General features: G+C 41.3%; 1 protein-coding gene across 2 annotated transcripts in view; it reads right to left on the bottom strand.

The window, feature by feature from the left end:
* The window catches only part of LOC140482875 (apoptosis-stimulating of p53 protein 2-like), a 170,914-nt gene that overhangs the window by 84,792 nt on the left and 60,247 nt on the right, over positions 1-25,875 (bottom strand). For both annotated transcript variants that reach the window (XM_072580598.1, XM_072580597.1), the window contains exons 2-3: positions 7,726-7,873; positions 6,146-6,265 (exon numbers count right to left, since the gene is read on the bottom strand). In XM_072580598.1, coding sequence (XP_072436699.1) covers positions 6,146-6,265; positions 7,726-7,873 — 268 coding nt within the window. The remainder of the gene's footprint in view (positions 1-6,145; positions 6,266-7,725; positions 7,874-25,875) is intronic.

Below are 25,875 nucleotides of genomic sequence, written 5' to 3'. Positions count from 1 at the left end.
TGCAAGCGCTAAAGGAATCATTAACAGTAACAGAAAAATCACTGATTTACCATAACCCAACAATAATGCAATTACATCTGAGTACAGCACAATTCAATAAACTATTTAATAGACAAAGTAGAACATTTGAAAAAAGACCAGCTTCTTGAATTCAGCTCTTGTAAAAAACAAACTGTTTTGATTGCAAAGTCTACGTGCAGACTTTAAATTATTCACGAATTAATCCAGCTTTTTTGCTGTGCACCAAATGGAAATAAAACTATGGATAAGTTGAAGAAAAAAAGTTAAACGCTGGGGGATTATAGTATGTCAGTACGGTGAACAACCTGTATGGTACTCAACTTATTTGTCAGAACTAGCACTGATACTTTACTTTTATCATTAGTCATCCTAGTATCATGAGATTTGAGAAAATGTTTTGCTCAGGTGGAAGTTATGGATGTAGGTTTGCTTGTGGAGCTGGAAGGTTCATGTTCAGACGTTTCGTCAGTGATATTTATCATTTTACGTCCCCGAGAAAATGACAGTCATAGAAAATGATGTCACCACAGGAAATGACATCACAAAACCAAGGCAACTCAAACAAAAAATAGAAAGCGGGCTACACCAACAGTGCTTTATTTTGGAGGATCACTGAAGATGTAACCGAGTATGGTAATAAACCATCTGAAAATGAACCTTCCAGCTTAGTGAGCAAGCCTACATCCTTTCTAGCATAACATTAATGTGGACCCTCACAAGGGTGGTCTGAACAATTTACTTCTTTTTTGAAAGGAGGACTGAACAGAATTCAGCCACCAACAATCTCCTGAACTTTGCTAACCTTGCACTAATTGTAAAAATTTAGCTTTTAAGTCATCTCACGATTTCCAGACTAAAGGTATGGTCCTAGTTATGCCTGTCTCTTATTGGGGTCTGTGAAACAGTCTTGCTTCCAGTTCTACTCAGGCATCCTCCCATTAATCCTTCGCTGATCCATCAATGATATCATCAATCCTGTCTTGCTCTCATCTGGAATTGGAAAAGTCAATCAGTTCCACTTCCAATTTCCAACCTTCTCTCACTGTCAACACCTCCATCTCACATTCTTCCCTTCCCTCCCCTGACTTTGCTTATTCTATTTCTGGGGATACACTGTCCACTAATGTCTCATGCAAACCCACTGACTCTCATAGTTACCGCACACCCTTATTTGTACCAGAACTGCATTCCATTATCCCTATTTCCCTGAATCTGTTGCTCCTGGTTTAACAATTCCATCTTCCACAGGGGTGCTTTTGACATGCCCTCATTTTTCATCAAGTGAGAATTCCATCCCTACTCCTCATCCAACCACAGTTGGCACGGCTCCAAGCTGTGTCTGACCCATTGCCTACACTTCTGCCCTGACCCTTTCCACTCCCTTATGAAACAGCAGTAGGGTTCAACTTTGTCCTCACTTCTCACCCTGCAAAACATCATCCTCTGCCATCTCCAGGGTGCCACCAACAAGAACACTTTCTCCTCTCTTCCACTGCCTGCTTTCTCTGGATTCATTCCCTCACTGACACCCTGGTTCACTTTATCACTTTGAACATTCCCTCACCCTTCCTAAGCAGAGGTGTAACAGTTGTTTTTTTAACCTCCTCCTGTCTATGGTCCCAATCACACTTTCCAGATAAAGCAGTGATTTACTGGTACTCCTTTCAATTCGGATTGTCTGTTGGATTTACTGCGCACAACACAGTCTCCTTTACATTAGCAAGACCAAAACACAGACTTGGTGACCACTTCACACAATGCCTCCGCTCTGTACATGAGAATGACCCCTACCTTTCAATAACTTTGCATTTCGACAAACCATCTTTCTCCATGCATATGTTTCTGTCCTAGTCCTGCTATAGTGCCCCAGTGAAGCTTAATGTAATCTCAAGGAACAGCACCTCATTTTACACTTAGACACTTTGCAACTTTTCAGAACTCAACACTTCAACAATTTCACAATGCAAACATTGTCCATCATTTTGACCACCATACAGAAACACATAATGCCTTGTAGGCTTTTCTCTCAGTACAGATTTACTCCTGCCTGCATTCCTCACCATCTGTTCCATTTGCTCTCCTCCCAGTTTGTCAAGATTTAAAAAAAATTTTCAAGTCTACGTATCTCAGAAGAGGAGATTTTGGATTTGAATCATAAACTCGGTTTTGTCTCTGCATAGATGCTGGTAGACCAGTTGAGTTTCTCTGGCACACTCAGTTTAATTTCAGATTTCCAACATTCAGAGCATTTTGCTTTCATTTAAGGACCTTATTCTGATTTGTTTACCCTTGAATTTTTATAAAATTTGCTTCATGGAAGTGAGGCTTTCCATTTTGTAAATTTACCACAGTATTGGCTTGACCCTTTTTTGAACAAAAGATGAATTTAGTTGGAGTAGATTCATGTAAATAATGATCTGCAAGTAGAATTTGCTAAGATGCATTCCTGCGTTCCCTTCTCCCCTTAAATTGCTTTTGATTCTGTTCCCACAATGTTTAAACATTTAAAAAAATGTTTGACTAATGTTCCTACCTTGGAAGTAGTGGCATTATAGTGAAGAAGAAACAATATCAACCTCAAAGCTGGTGGTACACCATTGCTCACCTTCCAAAACTTAACAGGTACATTTATTGGTCCTTCCTCCTTCCCCACTTCCATAGAGCTAATTATTACTTTTTGAGAGTCAGGATACATGCCTAAAAGCTAAATTCATGAAATATACTTGAGAATAGTTTGGAAAACAGGGACAGATGTTGAGATGGAAAGGTTTTCACAGAGCAAGTTCCATTTAGGTGATCTTAAGTGGCTGAGTGCCTTGTTAAAAAAACATATACACAAGAAACTTGCATCAAAAGATTGAAGTTTGCAAAAAGGAATGCGAAGTTGAGAAGGGTACAAGCTAAGCCAGATCAAGGCCATGGAAAGATATCTGGGATAGCAAGGATGTTCAGTTAATTGCATTGATTGGATTAATTAAGAAAAAAGAAGCATATGTCAGGGATAGATAGGATAGATCGAGTGAATCCTTAGAAGAGTATAAAGGAAGTAGGAGTATACTTAAGAGGGAAATCAGGAGGGCAAAACGGGGACATGAGATAGCTTTGGCAAATAGAATTAAGGAGAATCCAAAGGGTTTTTGCAAATATATTAAGGACAAAAGGGCAACTGGGGAGAGAATAGGGCCCCTCAAAGATCAGCAAGACGGACTTTGTGTGGAGCCACAGAAAATGGGGGAGATACTAAATTAATATTTTGCATCAGTATTTACTGTGGAAAAGGATATGGAAGATATAGACTGGAGGGAAATAGATGGTGACATGTTGCAAAATGTCCAGATTACAGAGGAGGGAGTGCTGGATGTCTTGAAATGGTTAAAAGTGGCTAAATCCCCAGGACCTGATCAAGTGCAACAAAGAACTCTGTGGGAAGCGAGAGAAGTGATGGCTGGGCCTCTTGCTGAGATATTTGTATCATCAATAGTCACAGGTGAGTTGCCAGAAGACTGGAGGTTGGCAAACGTGGTGCCACTGTTTAAGAAGGGCGGTAAAAACAAGCCAGGGAACTATAGACCGGTGAGCCTGACCTCAGTGGTGGGCAAGTTGTTGGAGGGAATCCTGAGGGACAGGTTGTACATGCATTTGGAAAGGCAAGGACTGACTCGGGATAGTCAACATGGCTTTGTGCGTGGGAAATCATGTCTCACAAACTTAATTGAGGTTTTTGAAGAAATAACAAAGAAGATTGATGAGGGCAGAGCAGTAGATGTGATCTATATGGACTTCAGTAAGGCGTTCAACAAGGTTCCCCATGGGAGACCGATTAGCAAGGTTTGATCTCATGGAATACAGGGAAAACGAGCCATTTGGATACAGAACTGGCTCAAAAGGTAGAAGACAGAGGGTGGTGGTGGAGGGTTGTTTTTCAGACTGGAGGCCTGTGACCAGTGGAGTTCCACAAGGATCGGTGCTGGGTCCTCTACTTTTTGTCATTTACATAAATGATTTGGACACCAGCATAAGAGGTACAGTTAGTCAGTTTGCAGATGACACCAAAATTGGAGGTGTAGTGGACAGCTAAAAGGGTTACCTTCAATGACAACAGAATCTGGACCAGATGGGCCAATGGGCTGAGAAGTGGCAGATGGAGTTTAATTTAGATAAATGCAAGGTGCTGTATTTTGGAAAAGCAAATCTTAGCAGGACTTATACACTTAATGGTAAGGTCCTAGGGAGTGTTGCTGAACAAAGAGACCTTGGAGTGCAGGTTCATAGCTCCTTGAAAGTGGAGTCGCAGGTAGATAGGATAGTGAAGAAGGTGTTTGATATGCTTTCCTTTATTGGTCAGAGTATTGAGTACAGGGGTTGGGAGGTCACGTTGTGTTTGTACAGGACATTGGTTAGGCCACTGTTGGAATATTGCGTACAATTCTGGTCTCCTTTCTATCGGAAAGATGTTGTGAAACTTGAAAGGGTTCAGTAAAGATTTACAAGGATGTTGCCAGGATTGGAGGATTTGAGCTACAGGGAGATGCTGAACAGGCTGGGGCTGTTTTTCCTGGAGCGTCAGAGGCTGAAGGGGTGACCGTATAGAGGTTTACAAAATTATGAGGGGCATGGATAGGATAAATAGACAAAGTCTTTTCCCTGAGGTCAGGGAGTGCAGAACTAGAGGGCATAGGTTTAGGGTGAGAGGGGAAAGATATAAAAGAGACCTAAGGGGCAACTTTTTCACGCAGAGGGTGGTACGTGTATGGAATGAGCTGCCAGAGGAAGTGGTGGAGGCTGGTACAATTGCAACATTTGAGATGCATTTGGATGGGTATATGAATAGGAAGGGTTTGGAGGGATATGGGCCGGTTGCTGGCAGGTGGGACTAGATTGGGTTGGGATATCTGGTCGGCATGGACCAGTTGGACCAAAGGGTCTGTTTCCATGCTGTACATCTCTATGACTCTAATTGATGCAGATTGCCCTAGCCACTTAAGTAACATTTCTCCTAATCATGGATTTAATATTCATTCTTAAAATTAAATGATTGTACTTAAATTACTGAAAAGTTCTCATTATTCCACAAATCTCTACTTGACCGTGGCCTATCCAAGTTTGGTATGTTCACAACACAAACTAGCATCAGAAGACTGGACCTTACGTAGTTAGTGTTTCGATGAGAGTGATGCTGGAAAAGCACAGCAGGTCAGACAGCAGCCGAGGAGCAGGAAAATCAACGTTTCGGGCAAAAGCCCTTCACCATGATTCCTGATGAAGGGCTTTTGCCCGAAACATCAATTTTCCTGCTCCTCGGATGCTGCCTGACCTGCTGTGCTTTTCCAGCACCACTCTAAACTCTGCTTTCCAGCATCTGCAGTCCTCACTTTTGCCTAGTTACATTGTTAGTGCTCAGTTTTGCATTGCTGTTGATGCTATGCCATTTCTATGGGTAGTTAACAGTCAACCATATTGCTGTGCATCTGGAGTCACTGTTTAGTGCAGCAAAAGTTCATTAGTGAATGAGATGGGATTTTAGAATTTGCATTAGTATACTACTGAAATCATATGTTAGCCTGTCCTTTCAAAATCTTGTAATTTGCCTGTTCGAAAAGATGCAAAATTCTGAAAACCTTTTACCATTTGGGTATCAACTTCAAAATTATTCTCAAAACTCAATTCTGAAATAAACTACTGTTTAAAATTTTCAAAACAGGAAACTGTATCAATGTAGAACCAATTGCACCTCACAGGTCAGTTCCCATTCGACATTTGTAAATTTAAGAATAAATATGAATTACCCTATTGAAGATGTGGTTGTGCCAATGATTTTTAAAACATTATTTGTACTTCTCAGCAAACTATAATAGTTCTTTAGTCTTTCATAAAACTGCTATCTGTTGCAATGATCATGAGAACTCTAAAAAATCTGGCAAGCTGCATCAGACTGGATTTACTTGTTTTGCTTATACAAACTTGTTTATCCACTAGGAACTAATTCCAGAAATGAGCATTACACACAACAAAAAAAAAAATGAAAAGTGAGTTCGAACAGTTTGAGAGGATCTGAAAGTGAATGGATTCTAATGTACGAAAAGATCCATTAAATTAGGCTGAACAAATGTGACACACATCTTACCTGCATCCCTGGTTGTGCTTGGTGGACGCTCATGGCGCAGATAGAAACAAACATCCTTTCTTTGAACACCCCACTGTTGTAGAATATCATATATACGTTCATTATCTGCTATGACACGTTCTACATGGAAGAAAAACTAAATTATTTCTCTTCAACATAACCGAATACTACTAAAAAGCGTTTTCAACCTACAAATCATGAGACCTGACATTCTTTTCCACTAAAAACTGTATCTTTTTATTTTTCTGTATTCTTGATCACAGACTGAACTGGGTAAAGTTACAAGTCATGTTTTTCAGACTCTGTGCTGGTTTTTTTCCTCCACAGTGAGAGTGAGCACACGGGGCAAAAGAGAGTTAAGTGAGATAGAAATAAAAGAAAGGTAGGAAGAGACATAAGGGGAACAACAGGGGGGAAGAGAGCGAGCGAGCGAGCGAGCGAGCGAGAGAGAGAGAGAGAGAGAGAGCGCGAGAGAGATGAGCAGATGAGAGAACAAAGAGGGGGGAAACAGACAGAGATGGGGCAACGGCAGGGGGGAAACAGGATGGGGTGGGGAGGGCAAAGGGGGTGGGTGGGAGGGATATGAGGGGGGACAGAGCGGGATGGGAGCATTCAGAGAGGGTCAGGGAGTTGGGAGGACAGAAAGGGACTGGGGTAAGGGAGGGGGTGGTGGGTGGGTGGGGGTGTTCCTCTGCAACAAGAACCACCTCAAACCTGAAGGAAGTTTTTTTTCCCTCAGCCATTGTAGAAAACTGTGCCTTTTAACAAAGATGTCATAGACATCAGAATTAATTGCCTCATGCATCCTACAAGTACTGGAGAACAAGGACTGAGCCGTCCATACTGACAATCTGAATGGATCACTTCAGTGAAACCTACAGGGAATCAGTGAACTTCCTTCCAAGTCTCTCTCTCTCTCTCTCTACCCTTCACACTCTTCTTGTGTTTGTATGTTTGTGTAGCATGAGTTTAAAGTTTCAACTGGAGTCATATGCTGATGGCTCAAATTGTAGGCTTGTAGCTAGAAATTATTTATTTGTAATTCTTATTATGCACAAAACTGGGCCTAACCTAGACCTAAAAAGACAGGTAAATCAGAGAATCTTGTGCACTTTAATAAACCTTTTAACATTAGTGACAACACTGAGAACACTCAATTTCCAGCATATGACTTCAGTGAGGCAATAACAACACCTATGATGTACAAATTATTCTTCATAGCAAATTGAAAACAAACTAGGAATTTTGTTTAGCATTTCGTCCAACAAAACGACACTCTCTAAGCTGACAATCGGTTCCAAAGTGCTTCCAGTTAAGTTGCTACCTACCCAGTACTAGTAAAACCTGTAGGAGAAAGTGAGAAAACATGAAACTGCTCTGTTGGATTCATGAGGAAACTATTTCAAGTTAACTGGTTCAATTTTTTTTTGCCTTTGCTAATGTCTGTTAATTTGCAACAGCCTCAACGCTATGTTATAGCCAGAACTTGCCTTTTTGCAGTATTCTAAAAGAAACCAAGTAAATAGTGTCTATCCAACAAAATAGCTTGAACATGTAGAAGCTGAACAGATTTCACTTACCAGCACCATGCCAACGCTCAGCCAAATAACAGTCTCTCTCTCCTGGTTCTTTGCAATAACCAATAACATCTCGACATGTGGTATCTGGAGTGATTGGTACCTCTGTGTAATGTTGATCATTGTTCCTCAGGTACACAGTGAGAAACATCTACATTAAGCAAAGAGAAAAGCTTTATCTAGATCAATTTTTCCTCAACACTGCCAAGCTCATAATGAAGATTGTGTAATTCTACACTTCGTCCAAGCATCAAGTTCATCCACAGTGCGAAAATTATCCATGATCAGAATTGATCTTTTACAGTGATCAACCAACAGCAGACGACTTACACAATATTATCTCATGGTTTAGCAAATGATTTAAAATCTTTGAAGTTGTACACATGGTTACCACTACATATTTGTGCCTCAAGTGTAGTTGGAGCTGCATTTGTCCAGGCAAATGAAGATATTTAATCATATTGTTAACATCAATTGTAAATGATGAATGTTTGTGGGGCATCAGATGAGTTAATCACCACAGAACTCCCAGATTCTGACTTCTTGTAGATATTGCAACTGATTCCATTTCTGGTCAATGGTAACCCTGAGCATGTTGTTTGTGTGGGATTCAACAATGATAATTATAGATTGAGGCAGATCATGTGGTTGCAGATTATGGATGAATACCATTCTGGAGTTGCTGATGGCTTCCAGTGTCCATAATACCTAATTTTAAGTTGCTACATACGTATCCAATTAGCATAGTAGTGATGTCAAAAAACATAATGGAGGGCATCTTATGAAAGAAATGTTTCCCCTGGCTTGGGGGGTCTCAAACTCGGGTTCTCAGATTAATGCGTCTATCATTTCGGACTGAGATGGAAAGAAATACCTTCATACAGAACTCCGAATCCATGGAACTGAATACACCAGATACTGTGGATACTTAATTTATTTAGAGTCATTCAGCACAGAAGTCATAAAGATGTACAGCATGGAAACAGACCCTTCGGTCCAATCCGTCCATGCCAACCAGATATTCCAACCCAATCTCGTCCCAATTGCCAGCGCCCGGCCCATATCCCCCCAAACCCTTCCTATTCATGTACCAATCCAAATGCCTCTTAAATGTTGTAATTGTACCAGCCTCCACCACACCCTCTGGCAGCTCATTCCATACACGTACCACCCTCTGCGTGAAAAGGTTGCCCCTTAGGTCTCTTTTATATCTTTCCCCTCTCACACTAAACCTATGCCCTCTAGTTCTGAACTCCCTGAACCCAGGGAAAAGACTTTGCCTATTTATCCTATCCATGCCCCTCATTATTTTGTAAACCTCCATAAGGTCACCCCTCAGCCTCCGACTCTCCAGGGAAAACAGCCCCAGCCTGTTCAGCATCTCCCTGTAGCTCAAATCCTCCAACCCTGACAACATCCTTGTAAATCTTTTCTGAACCCTTTCAAGTTTCACAACATCTTTCCGATAGGAAGGAGACCAGAATTGCACGCAATATTCCAACAGTGGCCTAACCAATGTCCTGTACAAACACAACGTGACCTCCCAACTCCTGTACTCAATACTCTGACCAATAAAGGAAAGCATATCAAACACCTTCTTCACTATCCTATCTACCTGCGACTCCACTTTCAAGGAGCTATGAACCTGCACTCCAAGGTCTCTTTGATCAGCAACACTCCCTAGGACCTTACCATTAAGTGTATAAGTCCTGCTAAGATTTGCTTTTCCAAAATGCAGCACCTTGCATTTATCTAAATTAAACTCCATCTGCCACTTCTCAGCCCATTGGCCCATCTGGTCCAGATCCTGTTGTAATTGAAGGTAACCCTTTTAGCTGTCCACTACACCTCCAATTTTGGTGTCATCTGCAAACTTACTAACTATACCTCTTATGCTCGCATCCAAATCATTTATGTAAATGACAAAAGGTAGAGGCCCAGCACCGATCCTTGTGGAACTCCACTGGTTACAGGCCTCCCGTCTGAAAAACAACCCGACACCACCGCCCTCTGTCTTCTACCTCTGAGCCAGTTCTGTATCCAAATGGCTCGTTTTCCCTGTATTCCATGAGATCAAACCTTGCTAATCGGTCTCCCATGGGGAACCTTGTTGAACGCCTTACTGAAGTCCATATAGATCACATCTACTGCTCTGCCCTCATCAATCTTCTTTGTTATTTCTTCAAAAAACTCAATCAAGTTTGTGAGACATGATTTCCCACGTGCAAAGCCATGTTGACTATCCCGAATCAATCCCAAATACATGTCCACCCTGTCCCTCAGGATTCCCTCCAACAACTTGCCCACCACTGAGGTCAGGCTCACTGGTCTATACTTCCCTGGCTTGTCCTTACCATCCTTCTTAAACAGTGTCACCGGGGGGGGATCCAAGATGGCAGTGACCCAGCAAGCCTGGGTCTATCGTACTCCTCCCAAGACTTGGGCAAAGTGGGCCAGCCACCCCCACCACACTCACCAAATCATTCAAAATTGCTGTTTAATTTAATTAGTTGCTTAGTATTAAATTTAAACAATCTAATCTTTAGTAAAAATGACCAAAGGGAAGGGAGCCCGCAGCTCTCAGCAAGCAGGAACCCCTCCCCCTCTCCACCCTCTCCAGCTTCAGCAGATGCGCCCGAACCCCCCCCCCCCCCGGGGGATTTACCTCCGGTGGCGAGCCTTGTGGAAATCATCTCTCAACTGGATGCGAAGATCGACGCTTTTATTGAAGAGTCCCGGAGCCGTCGGGACTCACTCTCGGCCGCACTGCAAAAGCACGACCGAGACATTAAAGAAATCGAGCGCCGAGTCGGAGGGGCGGAGCTTAAGGCCGCGACCACCGAATCTACAGCGCAGTCGGCTGTAATCAAGGTCGTCGAAAAAATATTCGTTTGCTGGGCCTTCCCGAACGGGAAGAAGAAGGCCAACTTACAGGGTTCCTCGAGCATTGGCTGCCACAGCTTTTAAATCTGGAGGCTGGATCAGGCCAGGTAAGGGTGGAATGGCCTACCGGGTCGCAATACGCAGGCCCGGTTCGCACCAGCGCCCCTGCCTGGTCCTGTTCTGGCTGCAGAGCTATAAGGAGAGGCAGATTCTCCCAGAAGCCTCTAGAAATCTTGGAAAAGATTCCCAAGCCATGATCCATAAAGGATCCAAGATCATGTTATCTCAGGACTTTTCCCCCAGCTCTGGTCCGAAAGAGGAAGGCATTCGATGAGGCGAAGAAGTGTTTAAGGGACTTAAATATTCAGTACTCCTTATGCTACCCAGTGACGCTACGCTTTAACCATGAAGGATCTGTGTATAACTTTGGATCGCCGGAAAAGGCTAAGGAATGTTTGGACTCTCTTAGATAAATTGTAAGAGATAATGGATGTTGGTTTGGCTTCCCCTCCACTCCGGTTTATATCCCCCCTTTTTTCTTACCGTACTGCTTAATATTATCTTGGGGGGTGGGGAGAGGGATTTATTTATTTGTTCTCTATTTAACGATTTTCTCCCCCCTTGGGTTTTTTTTTATTATTCTATGTATGTATGTGTGTGTGTATATATGTGTATATACATATGTGTGTATGCATGTATATGTGTATATAAAAGCCGGGGGGGGTTTAGTTAATGTTGGTGGGGGGGGAAGGTGGTTACCTTATTCTATTTTATCTCTGTCTCTAGGAGCGGGGTTGTTTTCCCTTGTTATTTTGTATTATTATATTTAATTATTATTTGTTGAGGTTGTAATTTTATAGTTATATATGTTTATACATGGCATTAACATTACTAAATATATCCAGGTGTTGATGTGGGGGGGGGGGGGAGTAGGGTGCTCACTGTTAACTCTAGCTTTGTATTATATCTGAATTCTCCTCATCCTATTGAGGAGCACCTGGGTCAAGGGTGGGGCATTGGTTGGGAGAGGATACAATGGACCTTTGGAAAGGAAGTGACACCCCCTGGGAACAAGGGGGAAAATCTCCATTTAAATGTGTTTTATATTTTTTTTATTATTTAGAAATAGTTTTTTATTATACTGTTGTGAGTTTATTAGAGAGCCCTTATTTTTGTGAATTTTATATGCTCTATGCTTGGGATGTTCTGGATAGGGTTTCCCCTCCCAAGGGGTCTCGGATTTGCCTGGACGATTATGGTTGATCAATTAAGTGGTGCACCTGGAATGTCAAGGGGCGTAAATCGCCAGTCAAAAGGAAGAAAATATTATCAATTCTCAAGAAAAAAAAGAGTTGACATAGCTCTCCTACAGGAGACACACCTGTTGGATAAAGAACACTTGAAATTACAACAGGGTGGATTTGATTAGGCCTTTTTTTCTTCTTTTAGCTCAAAGGGTAGGGGAGTTGTTATTCTTATTCAGAAGAATTTCCCTTTCAAAATCCTAAATCAGAAAAAAGACGAATCTGGACGATATATTCTGATTAAAGCCCTTGTAAATGGAGAGGACTATGGGATTTTAAATTTGTACTGCTTCCCAGCACACCCCTTTAAACTTATAACGGAAGCCTTGTCAAAATTGATGGCTCTTGGTGCCCGTCATACAATTATAGGGGGAGACTTTAATTGTATTATGGATCCGGAAATAGATAGGATTCCCAAGGGTACTGCAGGAGTATCTCCCAGATCTAGACAATTGGTGGATCTGAACAAAGAATTAGGATTAGTAGATGTATGGAGTTGTCTTCATCCACAGGGCAGATTTTTCTTTTTACTCCAATCCACATAAATGTCATACCAGAATTGATATGTTTTTTGTTCCCTCGATTTTTAAAAATTCCATATCATCCTGTAAAATAGGTAGTATAGCAATTTCTGACTGCCGTATATATGGAAATCAAGGCGAGGAACAACGGGACATCCCCTCGGCATTGGTGTATGGACCCCCTTCCTGATGAAAGATAGTAAATTTGTGAAGTACTTCTCTCAAGAATTTAAAACTTTTTTAGAAATTACTTTAGGTACAGCTAGCAACCCATCAATGATGTGGGAGACCATCAAAACTTACATGCGAGGTTTGATCATCTCGTACTCAGCGACCCAGAAAAAATTAAAGGGAGAACAACAGCGTCTGCTTGAAGCTCGCTTAAAAGCAGCTGAAACAGCATATGCTGATCGACCTTCTATTATCAAATTGCAAAGGATTACGGCCCTTAGGACAGCTCTAAACACTACGCTTACCCAAACGGCTAAGAGGGAAATATTATTCGCAAAACAAAGGTTATATGAATTTGGCGACAAACCAGGTAGATACTTAGCATTTCTTGCAAAGAAAAAAAAAGGCCCCTCAAACTATCACGTCTATCAAGGAAAGTACGGGTATTTTGACTCATGATCATAAAAGGATTAATGCAATCTTTAGAAAATTTTATTCTGATTTATATAAATCGCAGGATTGTGAAGACAGGACTAAGAGGATGCAATCATTTTTTTATAAATTTGACCTTTCCGGGCCTAACTCCGGAACAGGTATCGGTATTAAATGCTCCCCTAACAGTCCAAGAAATACTTGACGCAATCAGGCAACTTCAGAGCTGTAAGACACCTGGCCCAGATGGTTTTCAAGCTGAATTCTATAACAAATTTACAGAACTATTGGCTGGTCCACTTATGGACATGTATAACTATGCATATAGTCAGGGCTGTCTCCCGCCTTCCCTGAAAGAGGCAAATATCTCTCTTACCCTTAAAAAAAGGAAAGGATCCAGAAGATTGTGCGTCATACAGACCAATATCCTTGCTAAATGTAGATTTTTAAATCCTTTCTAAAATGTTAGCATTCAGACTATGAAGGGTACTGCCACACAATCATAAAGGAGGAGCAGATGGGGTTTATTAAGAGCCGTAGATCATGCAATAATATTAGAAGGGTTTGAATATGAATCAAGCCTGCCATCAGGGAAAGATACCAGGAGTAGTAGTTTCATTTGACGTGGAAAAGGCATTCGATAGGGTTGAATGGTCATATTTGTTTTACACATTGGAAAGGTTTAGTGTTGGAAAGGTGTTTACCAAATGGGTCTCAACATTGTATAGTGATCCCAAAGCAGTTGTGGTTACCAATGGATTAGGTCGGATAGCTTTAGTGTGGGTAGGGGCTGCTGTCAGGGATGTCCTCTCTCACCATTGTTATTTACGCTAATAATTGAACCACTAGCAGAAGCTATACGGGCTGATCCTAATATAATGGCCCCGAGGATTGGTACAGGTAAACATAAAATTACCCTGTATGCAGATGATGTTCTTCTATTCCTCAGTAATCCTCTGATGTCCGTACCTCACTTAATCCAAGTTATTAATACATTTAGCGCATTCTCAGGCTATAAAATTAATTTCTCAAAATCGGAGGCTATGCCAATGGGTGGCTTTGCTATGATACCCCACTTAGTGGACTGATCCCATTTTCCCTTTCGTTGGTCCCTGGAGGGTTTCTTATATTTAGGCATTTTTATTACCCCAGTATTTGGTCAGTTATACAAGGCTAACTTTGTGCATTTACTAGACAGGATAAGGCAGGACCTCCAGCGATGGGGAGACCTTCCAATTTCCTGGCTGGGTAGAATAGCACGAATTAAAATGAATGTCCTGCCCCGTCTCCTATACCCTATGAGAATGCTTCCGGTGATGCTGCCAAGGCTGGCACTACGTAAATTACATGGCTGGTTGGGTTCCTTTATTTGGAATCATAGACGGTCCCTCATTAAACTGAAGAAGCTACAGCTGCCACAGGCAAGGGGAAGATTGGACTTCCCAGATTTTAGGAAATATCAGTTAAGTTCCCTATTAAGTTAAATAGCTGATTGGGTCTTGTCTGATCCACAATCAATCTGGCTGGACATCGAGGCTTCTCAAGTAAAATACCCACTTATTAACCTTTTATTTTCAGACAAGAGGAAAATCATTACGGATCACTGTAAAAACCCTATAATACTAAACACAATTAAAGCTTGGAATATAATGCAGCAAAATGAGGGCAACTCACATCAAACATCCCTCTATGCACCGATAGTGGGAGCATGGGGATTCCAACCGGGGTTTACAGATGCCACTTTTAAACTCTGGAGATCCGGGGGTATCTCATGTCTAGGGGACCTTTTTAAAGATGGGGTCCTGATGTCTTTTGAGCAGCTGCGTCAGAAATTCGGATTACCTCAGGGAGCCCTCTATCGAAACCTCCAAATTCGAGATTATATACAGAAGAAGACTACGTTATTAGATAGTCTTTATAAATCAGATAGAGAATGTAGAGTACTATGACCAATGGGGGTATCCTCCAACAGTACTATTTATCATTTACTGCATGATGAAGTATCGGGAGATATGGACAATCTGCTTAAAACATGGGATCAGGAATTGGGACTAGAAATCTCTACAGAAACGTGGAATGACATTTGGGAAAATGCCAGAAGAACCACCATCTGTAACAGCTGAAGATACTGCATAGGGCCCATATAGCACCGGATCGATTGGCAAAATTTAAGGCAGAAGCATCTCCAATGTGTCCCAAATGTAAAATAGAGGTGGGCACTCTTGTACATTGCCTATGGACCTGTCATAAGATCCGTAGATAGGACTAAAGTAGCAAGTACCCTGACAGAAACTTTAGGAACGGAAATTAAAGTGGACCCTGTATCTCTCCTTTTGGGTTTCTTGAACTTTCCCTCCCTGGATATGCATGGGAAGAGACGATTTTCTATTCTCTCCTTCTGTGCAAGGAAAAATATTTTGGTAAACTGGGTGGCTGAGGGCCCCCCTGGACTTTCAAATTGGCACAGATTAATTATGGAATGTATTCCCCTTGACTTCCTTACAAATGTGGTGCACCGAAAGACCAAATTATTTTATAAAATATGGCAGCCCTTCTTGAATTATATGAATACAGATATTTCTGCTACACTAACAAGGGCTTTTATTTAATTGAGATTACGAACCTGGCTGGTCCGGGGCCCCTTGGGAGAGGAATCCTGCACGAATACGGGTTTTGTTACATTTGATGTTAACACATTCTGAGCATGTATCTCACTACCCAATTTCTATGTTATCCGTTGTTTTTTTGTTTTTTTTTCTCTCTTTCTCTTATTTGAATAATGTAAGAGACTTAAATATACACTTTGGTTAGTAGTTGAGTTTTGTTTTTTTTCCTCGGTATTTCTCTTTTGTTAGATTTTGGTTATTATATATTTAAGATTTAATTGTATGTCAATGTTTGTACTTGAGAGTTTTGTTTATTTTTGTAAACTTGTAAAAATGTTAAATTTCTAATAAAAATATCTATATTTTAAAAAAAGTGGCACCACATTTACCAACCTCCAGACTTCCGGCACCTCACCTGTGACTATCAATGATACAAATATCTCAGCAAGAGGCCCAGCAATCACTTCACTAGCTTCCCACAGAGTTCTCGGGTACACCTGATCAGGACAACCATTAGGTCAAACCAATTTAGGCCTAACATAATCCCAAACTAAACTCATCCCAACTGTCGGTTCTTGGCCCATATTCCAATTATTGAGCCTATTCGGAATGAAGATCAAATTATTTTTGGATACCAAAGGAATTAAGGGCTAAGTGGTTAGTGTGGGAAGGTGGAATTGAAGATCATCCATGAACTTACTGAATAGTGATGTAGAATTGATGGATCAATGGTGCTCCACTGGAACCACTGAGCAGGTCAGGCAGCAAATGTACAGCACAAACTAGTTAATATTTTAGGTGGATGATTGTCCTTCACTCTCTGTACCATTCAAGCATAACTTCTCTCCTTTTTCAAGGCTTTGGCATTCTGCCTAAAATTTGGCCCCCAGAATTGTATGCAGCATGCTGGCTGAGGACTAACCATTAAATAACGTAAATCCAGGTAACTGACTTTATATATTCTATGTCACTATTTATAATGCTAAACAAGCCACTTGTGCTTTATCACTTGAAAAAAAAACACAATTTTACTAATTCATATGCCACTTCTACGATCCATGTCTATACTAGATCTCTCTGCTCCCAAGTCAATGAAGTAGAAATTACCTCACCCTTCCTCTCAGCAAGTATTTGTTCAAACGACCGGACATAATTAAATTCCACTTGTGATGTTCCTTCCTATTTCACAATCGAGAGTGTGGTGCTGAAAAAGCACAGCAGGTCAGGCAACATCAGCGTTCTCCTGCTTCTCAGCTACTGCCTGATCTGTTGTGTTTTTCTGGCACCAGTCTCGACTCTGACCTCCAGCATCTGCAGTCTGCACTTCCTTCCTATTTCACAGTCAGTCTATGTCTTCTTCAAGTTTGCCACCATTCTCTTCACAATGAACTAAGACTGCTCCAAGACCGACATTTAGTTTCCCGAATAAAGAGATATGCCTATGAAGTTTTGTCGAATGTGGATGATGAAATACTTACATCTAGGCACATCTATCTCGGAATGGCAGCTGGTCTGAATACAATACCTAAATTTCAGAATTCACAACTGTGGTGCTGCTAAAACTCTTTGATTTGCCGTGCATATTCTTTCCAAACTTCACAAACAAATTGCTCCATCAGCCCTGGTCTGATGCGCCAAAGATTTAAAACTATCTTTGTGTCTGTTCCAATGGTTTTGGTGGATGGTCTCATCGCACATTATAAATTGCTTAAAATGTTCATAATGCAGTCAAAATTACTTTAAATTTACCACTGAAGAATATTTTGAAATGTGACTACAAATATACTTTATATATTATCTAACGAAGTAATTGTTCATTTTTAATCAACTAATTTCAACAAATCCAAATTGGTATCTCCAATTTCAGATTGAGAAACATTATCTGGTTTGAAGCAGTTATCAAAATAGAAACTTACAGCCAACTAAAAGTTTACTGAAACACAAAACTGCATATCAACTTAGTAACTAGAAATATTTCATCCCTAAGTCTAGAATCACTTTCATTCTCTGGGATTGCCTTTTTTATTTCACTTAATTTCTCATTCATGACATGAACTTCTTGCTCTTAGGCACTTAATACTTATCAGTGCCACTGATACAAATACATCTCAGAAGCACTGCAGTACTTTACTGAGAAAACCTTGTATTTTTATGCTTGTATGCTTAATCAAATATTTTCATTGAAGCAATAGGACATAGGCAGCATTCTCCCCGAGAATTGCAATGTACTGTATTTGCAGTAATTATCTTCTGCATTGACAACACATGTATGATGATTTACAACACATGCACATTTGGCTTTAAGAGATGAAATTAATTCCGTTGTGTACACAAACATACACCAATTAATTTTTAAAAACTTAAAACAGCAACGTTATAACGGTGTTAAATTATTCAGCAATTATTTGGTTACCTTCTGCAAGGCCTGACCTCTTAAGTTTACTGTCTATGTGGTCTAACACAAAGTTGGGCAAGAAAACAGGAAGTGATGTTTTGTAGGTGGAGTCATGATAAGAATTATCGTTTTTCATGAACAATTGCAGGGTCACTGTACTCATCACCACAGGAAAACTTGCATCTCAAATTGAAGCTAAACTTCCTGCTATTAGGTTGTAACGCAATACAAACCTTTAACTATTTCTGTCTTTCCCAAGTAGGGTAGGAAATGAATAACAAAACTCCAGCAGGTTCTTAAAAACCTTATAAAAACAATCAGTCTTTGTATTACCAACACATACATCTCCATATGCATGTAAGCCCAATTTCCCAAAATTAATCTGCCATTGTTCATCTATCTGAATATTGATTGTCATGGAGCTATTATTTTGTACACGTTAAACCTCTAAATTAACTACTGTACTGGAAGACAATACAAAAGTGTAAAGATTGAGTAGATACAAGAAAACAATTATTTATTCTGTTTCAGTTCCAAATACCAATAAAGTATCTAACTTTGATCAGCAAGAGACAAGATATGAAGGTCTGAGACATTATGACAACTTGGGTAAAATTCTTGAAACTGTACCAAATCCAAAAGCACTTTGTAGGGAATTCCATCTGCTCTAATACTGTACAAATAAAACACTTAGCAACCATCATACATTCTGCTTCCTCATTCCCAAAACAGTGTACACGTAGATCCAGAAAAGTAAACAAATCACCGTCAGTCCAAACACTTCCTCCAAACAAGGGCACAAAATACTGTGAAATGGAGGTGAAGTAGCCAAGAACTATAAGACAAACACTTTACTCCCATGTCCCAATAAGATTTGCGTTTGTCATTGCATCTTGGGTCATGATAGTACTGAATCTGAAATTTTAAGGTCCTATCATACATCAGGGAATTTAAATTATTTGAACTATTTAAGGATTTAACAAACAGAAAAAAAAACAGCTTTTGTCAGTCTTACTCACAGAGGCAAAATGAGATAAATTATATTGGGAAACAAAAGTTCTAAGCATTTCTAAACTGAGTTGAACGGTTAGGAGTAAAATAGAAACATTTGTATGATTCTGCACTCAAATTTCACCAACATTCAGGTATTTTTGATGCAAGTGACACTATTTTAAGCAAATTAATGGTGATTCTAACAATTTTTGTCAAGATACAGGAGTGTTCTACATTGGCACATCCATGATCCATTTACAATTTGGTTCTGCAATTCCATGCTGCACTTTAGAGTGCACTTGCACTTTTCCTTCCAATGCTGTTGTCAGGACACATTACACAACAGGGATGCATCTCATAGATTCAACCAGGGTATTAGGGTGGGGAAGTTGCATTACTGATCAAAGTGTATCTCACAACTGTACCGAGGGAGGATGCATCAGAGGATTTGTACAGTTAAGCAATATGATCAGAACTTATGAACAGGAAAGGTAGAATCACACGCTGGGGGTACACCACAGGCCTCCCAACAGCCAGTATAAGATAGCGGAGAGAAGACGTAGACAGATTTTGGAAAGATGTGAAAACAGCAGGGTTGTTGTGGTGAGCGATTTTAAGTTCCCCTGTACTGATTGGGACTCACTATGTGCTAAGGGTTTGGATGGAGCAGAATTTGGAAGGACCATTCAGGAGGGATTCTTGAAACAATATGTAAACAATCCAACCTGGGAATGATTTACACTGGACCTGGTTTTGGGTTGTTAGCACGACCAGGTGAGTGAAGTTTCAGTGGGGGTGCATTTCGTGTGTAGTGACCACAACACTCTGAGTTTATGATACTCCTGGATCGGGATAACAGCATTCAAGGTGTTAAAAAAAGGGGGTTGGGGGCGGGGCAAGGCGAGGGAAGGTGAACTGTAACAATATTAGCCAGGAACTGGAGAATTTTGATTGGAGGCAGCTACATCGGGGTCAACCTACATTGGACATGTATTTCAAATGGCAGTTGATAAGATTTCAGGAGCAACACGTTCCTGTGAGAATGGAGGATATGCATGACAAGTTACATGAACATTGGATGACCACAAATGTCACGGCCTTGGTCAGAAAGAAAAAGGAAGCATACAAGGTCAAGGAACATGGGAACTGATCAATCCCTTGACATATATAAGAACTGAAAAAATGAATTAGAATGGCTAAAAAGGATGAAAGGTTAAAGAAATATAGAAAATTACAGCGCAGTACAGGCCCTTCGGCCCTCAGTGTTACGCCGACCTGTGGAACCAATCTGAAGCCCATCTAATGTACACAATTCCATTCACATCTGTATGTCTATTCGACGACCATTTAATTGTCCTTAAAGTTGGCGAGTCTACTACTGTGGCAGGCAGTGCATTCCATGTCCCTACTACTCTCCGACATCTGTCCGATACCTATCATCTCTTAATTTAAAGCTACGTTCTCTCATGCTAGCCATCACCATCCGAGGAAAAAGGCACTCACTGCCCAACCTATCTTATATGTCTCAATTAAATTGCCTCTCAACCTTCTTCTAACGAAAACAGCCTCAAGACCTTCAGCTTTTCCACGTAAGATGTTCCCTCCATCCTAGGCAACATCCTGGTAAATCTCCTCTGAACCCTTTCTAAAGCTTCCACATCCTTCATATAATGCGGCAACCAGAATTATACGCAATACTCCAAATGTGGCCGCATCAGAGTTTTGTACAGCTGCAGCATGATCTCATGGTTCTGAAACTCAATCCCTCTACTAGTCATTAGCAAACAGAATTAAAGAGAATCCCAAAGCTTTTTATACATATATAAAAGGCAAGAGGGTAACCAGGGAAAGGGTTGGAGACAGTGAGGTCTGCAGATGCTGGAGATCAGAGTTGGGAGTGTGTTGCTCAAAATGCACAGCAGGTCAGGCAACATCCAAGGAACAGGAAAATTGACGTTTAGGGCCGGAGCCTTTCATCAGGAACTGGGGTTGGCCCACTCAAGGAAAAAAAAGGGAATCTATGTACAGAGCCAGAAGAGGGGGAATGAATAACATGGAATAGTACAGCAATTATAGGCCCTTTAGCCCTCAATGATGTGCCAACCTTCTATCCTACTGTAAGATCAAACCAACCAAAATACCCTTCATTTTACTATCATCCATGAGCCTTTCCAAGTGTTGCTTAAATATCCCTAACGTATCTGATTCTACGACCACTGTTGGCAGTGCATTCCGCCATTCTTTCAGTCAAGAACCTACCTCTGACATCGCCCCTAAAACTTCCTCCAATCACTTCAAACTTATGCCCCGTGGTGGCAGCCATTTCCACTCTGGGGAAAAGTCTCCAGCTATCCACTCTATCTATGCCTCTCATCATCTTGTACACCTCAATCAAGTCATCTATCATCTTTCTTTGCTCCAATGAGAAAAGCCCTAGCTCCCTCAACCTTTCTTCCCAATACCTGCCCTCCAGTCCAGATAGCATCCTAGCACATGTCCTCTGCACCCTCTCTCCAAAGCCTCCACATCATTCCTACAATGAGGCAACCTGAATTGAACACAATATTCCGAGTGTGGTCTAACCAGGGCTTTATAGAGCTGCAGCATAACCTCGTGTCTTTTAAACTCAATCCCCCGCTAATGAACCCTACCACACCATATGCCTTCTTAACAACCCTATGAACTTGAGTGGCAACTTTGAGGAATCTATGGACATAGGCCCCAAGAACCCTCTGTTCCTTCACACTGCCAAGAATCCTGCCTTTAACTCAAGAATCTGCATTCAGATTTGACCTTCCAAAAGTTCATCTTTTTCCATCTGCCATTTATCAGCTCAGCTCTGCATTTTGTCAATGCCCCATTACAACCTATAACAGGCCTCCAAACTATCCACAACTCCACCAATCTTCGTATCATTGGCAAACTGAGTAACCCATTTCCTCATCCAAGTCATTCATAAAAATCACACAGTGCACAAGTCCCAGAACAGATCCCTGCTGAACACTATTGGTCACTGAGCTCCAGGCGGAATACTTTCCATCAACTACCACCCTCTGTCTTTTATGAGCTAGCCAGTTCTGTACCAAGACAGCCAAATTTCCTTGTACCCAATGCCTCCTTACTTTCTGAATAAGCTTACCATGGGGAATCTTATCAAACACCTTGCTAAAATCCATAATCATTGCTCTACCTTCATCAATGCGTTTTGTCACATCCTCAAATCATTCAGTTAGGCTTGTGAGGCATGACCCACCCCTCACAAAGCCACGATGATTCCCACTAATCAAGATACATTTTTCCAAATAATCACAAATCCTGCCTCTCAGAATCCTCTCCAATAATCCACCACCAACATAAGACTGACTGGTTTGTAATTCCCAGGGTTATCCTACCCTCTTTCTTGAACAAGGAAATAACATTTGCCACCCTCCAAACATCTGGTACAATTCCAGTGGACAGTGAGGATGCAAAGACCATCACCAAAGGAAGAGCAATCTCTTCCCTTGCTTCCCATAGTAACCTTGGGTAGATCTCATCTGGCCCAGAGGACGTATCCATCCTTACTCTTTTCAAAATTTCCAGCACATCCTCGTCCTTCACATCAACCTGTACGAGCGGAGAAAACTGTTTCATGCTGTCCTCACAAACACAAGGTCCCTCTTACTAGTGAATACTGAAGCAAGGTATTCATTAAGGACCTCTCCTACCTCCTCTGACTCCAGGCACAAGTTCATGGCCATTTCCTTGCCATTCAGAGCAACTTACATTGTCATCTCCTCCTGTTTACATTTTCATCCCCTATTCAGAAATAATAAGAATATTACAGTTGGAATTTGACTACTCCCCTGTATAGAGGTAAAAACAATGACTGCAGATGCTGGAAACCAGATTCTGGATTAGTGATGCTGGAAGAGCACACCAGTTCAGGCAGCATTCAAGTAGCTTCGAAATCGGCGTTTCGGGCAAAAGCCCTTCATAAGGGCTTTTGCCCGAAACGCCGATTTCGAAGCTACTTGGATGCTGCCTGAACTGCTGTGCTCTTCCAGCACCACTAATCCAGATACTCCCCTATATAGTTACAAAACAAAAGGATTTGCAACAGATTTGACCATAAAGGATGATTTACATTATATTGTTTCTGGAAATGATCAGGTCACTGCATTCTGTCTTAAGTGACATGTGACTGTGAGGGAGTGACTGGGGGTTGTCTTGTGGGCATTAATGACTGTGATGTAAAGATTTTGTAGAATGGAAGGACTGTTTCCTTTGTTTGGAGAGCTTCTCCAGACACGCTTTGCAAGCATGCTGAAGAGTGTTCAGGGTTTCGCCAAAACTTGTATTGTACTGTACTTAATAATTTTTTTTGTTCATAGAAGTTGGCATGTTACAGTTGCATCAAGTGTGTAAGTATTTTAAAAAAAGAACTGAACAGGAGTTCGTGCCTCACTCACTTGATCAAATTTTTTTGAGGAGGTGACGATGACGATTGATGCAGGAAAAGTGGTTGATATTGTCTATGTGGACTTCAGTCATACCTTTGACAAGATCCCTCATGGGCAGACTGGTACAAAAGGGTGAAGTGACATGGTATCGGGGTGAGCTGGCAAGATGGATACAGAACTGGCTTAGTCACAGAAGACGGAGGCAGCAGAGGAGGATGCTTCTTGGAATGGAGGGCTGTGACTAGTGGTATTCCACAGGGATCAGTGCTGCGACTCCTGCTGTTCATGGTCTACATAAACAATTTGGAGGAAAATATAGCTGGTCTACTCAGTAAGTTTGCAGATGACACAAAGCTGACATCTCCACAAGATACACAGGGAGTACAGAGCACGAAAGTCTTTTGTCCTTGATGCCATTGCCCCCAGCTGGACAAAGCTCAATTTTGTTGCAGGCTGAATATGACCCAGATCACTGTCACAGAACAAGGCCTGCTGGATTATAACCTGCAACATAAAGGAGTGGATAGCCATCCTATATCAGTAGATGTCAAGGTGACAGCTACATTGAACTTGAATGCAACTGGCTATTTCCAATTTGTATGGGATCTGTCAATTGTCAGCACACAAATGGAGGAAGGCTGTTACCAAAGTAATTTGTGCAATATCACAGCTCTTCATCTAGTTTCTACATGATGAGATGAGTGCTGTCGTCCAGACAGTTGGCAATGGCAACAAGGCAGCTTCCCCCAGGTGCAAGGCACAATAGATTGTATGCACGTCACATTTAGTGCGCTACATAACAATCTAACAGAGTTAATTGACAGTGGTGAACTACCTCCCTGAACTTACAACTCTAACCCACCAATGCACAAATCATTGTGATCATCAGCACCTGATTTTAGAACTTTACTCCATGTACTTTAGGAGTTGCCATGATGTCCATACCATTTGAAAAGTCTTATGTTCCAGTTGCATTTCAAAGGCCAAATGCCTTAATGAGGGAGCTGATGGCCATTACATAACCCCCAGACTGAAGCCCACCTATTGATCAAGGCAGCATGGAGCAGATGATAGCTGATGCTGAAAAGGAGGTTCAGCAGCTTGGGTCAGACTTGGTGGTTGCAACGAAACACTTCTGATACTGTGTGCTGCATGCTGTGCCCTCAATTGGAGCAGGCAAGGAGGGGAGCTGGCAGAGCGGAAACAAACTTCTGAGGAAGAGAGGGGCATGGAACAGGAAAAATAATCAACTTTTGTGCGGGATAATATAGCAGCATTGGATACCACAAGGCCAGACACTTCTTAATTGACCTTGATTTCCAATAGACATGAGCTGGGAAATCAATTATTTATTACATTTGTTGATGCTCAGAAGACAAGTCATCCATTTGTGCTCGGGAGCAAATGCACCTTGTGTTTTTATTTTGGTTCGCTTTTGCTACTTAAGAAAACAATGCTTTGAAATATTTGTACACTTCCTTGATATGCAGTCCTGCATTAAACAATGATATGACACTCGGCTACAATGGGCACAGCTTAAAAAGCAAATATGAATGTGCAATCTCACATGCAAAACATGTCAGCTGTGCTACTTAGGCGCCTTGAATACCAGTGGTTTGTAATTGCTGTCCCACTATGTTCAAGGCCACTCCAGATGCCAATAACTGACGAGTTGCATTGCTGGGCTTCCCAGCTTCAAAGGTGGTGCTAGTACCAGAGATCCAGGGACATCCTGGAATGTCCCTGCACTAATGTTGCAGCTGGACAAGACTTTGGTTATACCACAGCTGGTATAATGTGTGCAGTTCTAGGTGTCACACTAAAGGAAGAATGTGATTGCACTGGATGGGGTGCAGAGGAGATATATCAGACTGTTGCCTGGCTTGGGGAATTTTATAAATGAAGACAGGCTGGATAGAGTTGGGTTGTTTTCTTTAGAACAGACAAGCTTGAGGGGAACTTGACTGAGGTGTTTAAGAGATGTGACTGCAATGTCCAGAGCAGGTGGGACTTGAACCTAGTCTCCTCGCTCAGCGACAGGATTGCCAGCACTGCACAAGAATCCTTAGTGGAGTGTATAATATTTTGAGGATTGTGGACGAGGTAGGTAGACAGCATCTGTTCCCTTTAGTTGAAAGGACAATAACAAGAAAGCATGCGTGGTCAATTCTTTCAGTCTCAAAAATTAAGAAGATGACATAATTTTCAGGTGACTGGCAGCAGGTTTGAAAGGTATTTGAGGGAGGAAAAATCATAACTTTTACAAATTATGTGAATGTTCACTTGAAATGTCATTACATTCAAGGCTAGGGGCCCAGTGCTGTAAAGTGGGATGAGTATAGATTAGTCAGTGCAGACTCGATGCAGCGTTGGGTACATCCAGTTATAGCAAATGAGAAAGTTTGA

Source organism: Chiloscyllium punctatum, chromosome 11 (genome assembly GCF_047496795.1).
Source record: "Chiloscyllium punctatum isolate Juve2018m chromosome 11, sChiPun1.3, whole genome shotgun sequence".
NCBI classification, from domain to species: Eukaryota; Metazoa; Chordata; class Chondrichthyes; order Orectolobiformes; family Hemiscylliidae; genus Chiloscyllium; species Chiloscyllium punctatum.
The sequence above is the reverse complement of the archived record's forward strand: the minus strand, read 5'-3'. Positions and strand labels throughout refer to the sequence as shown.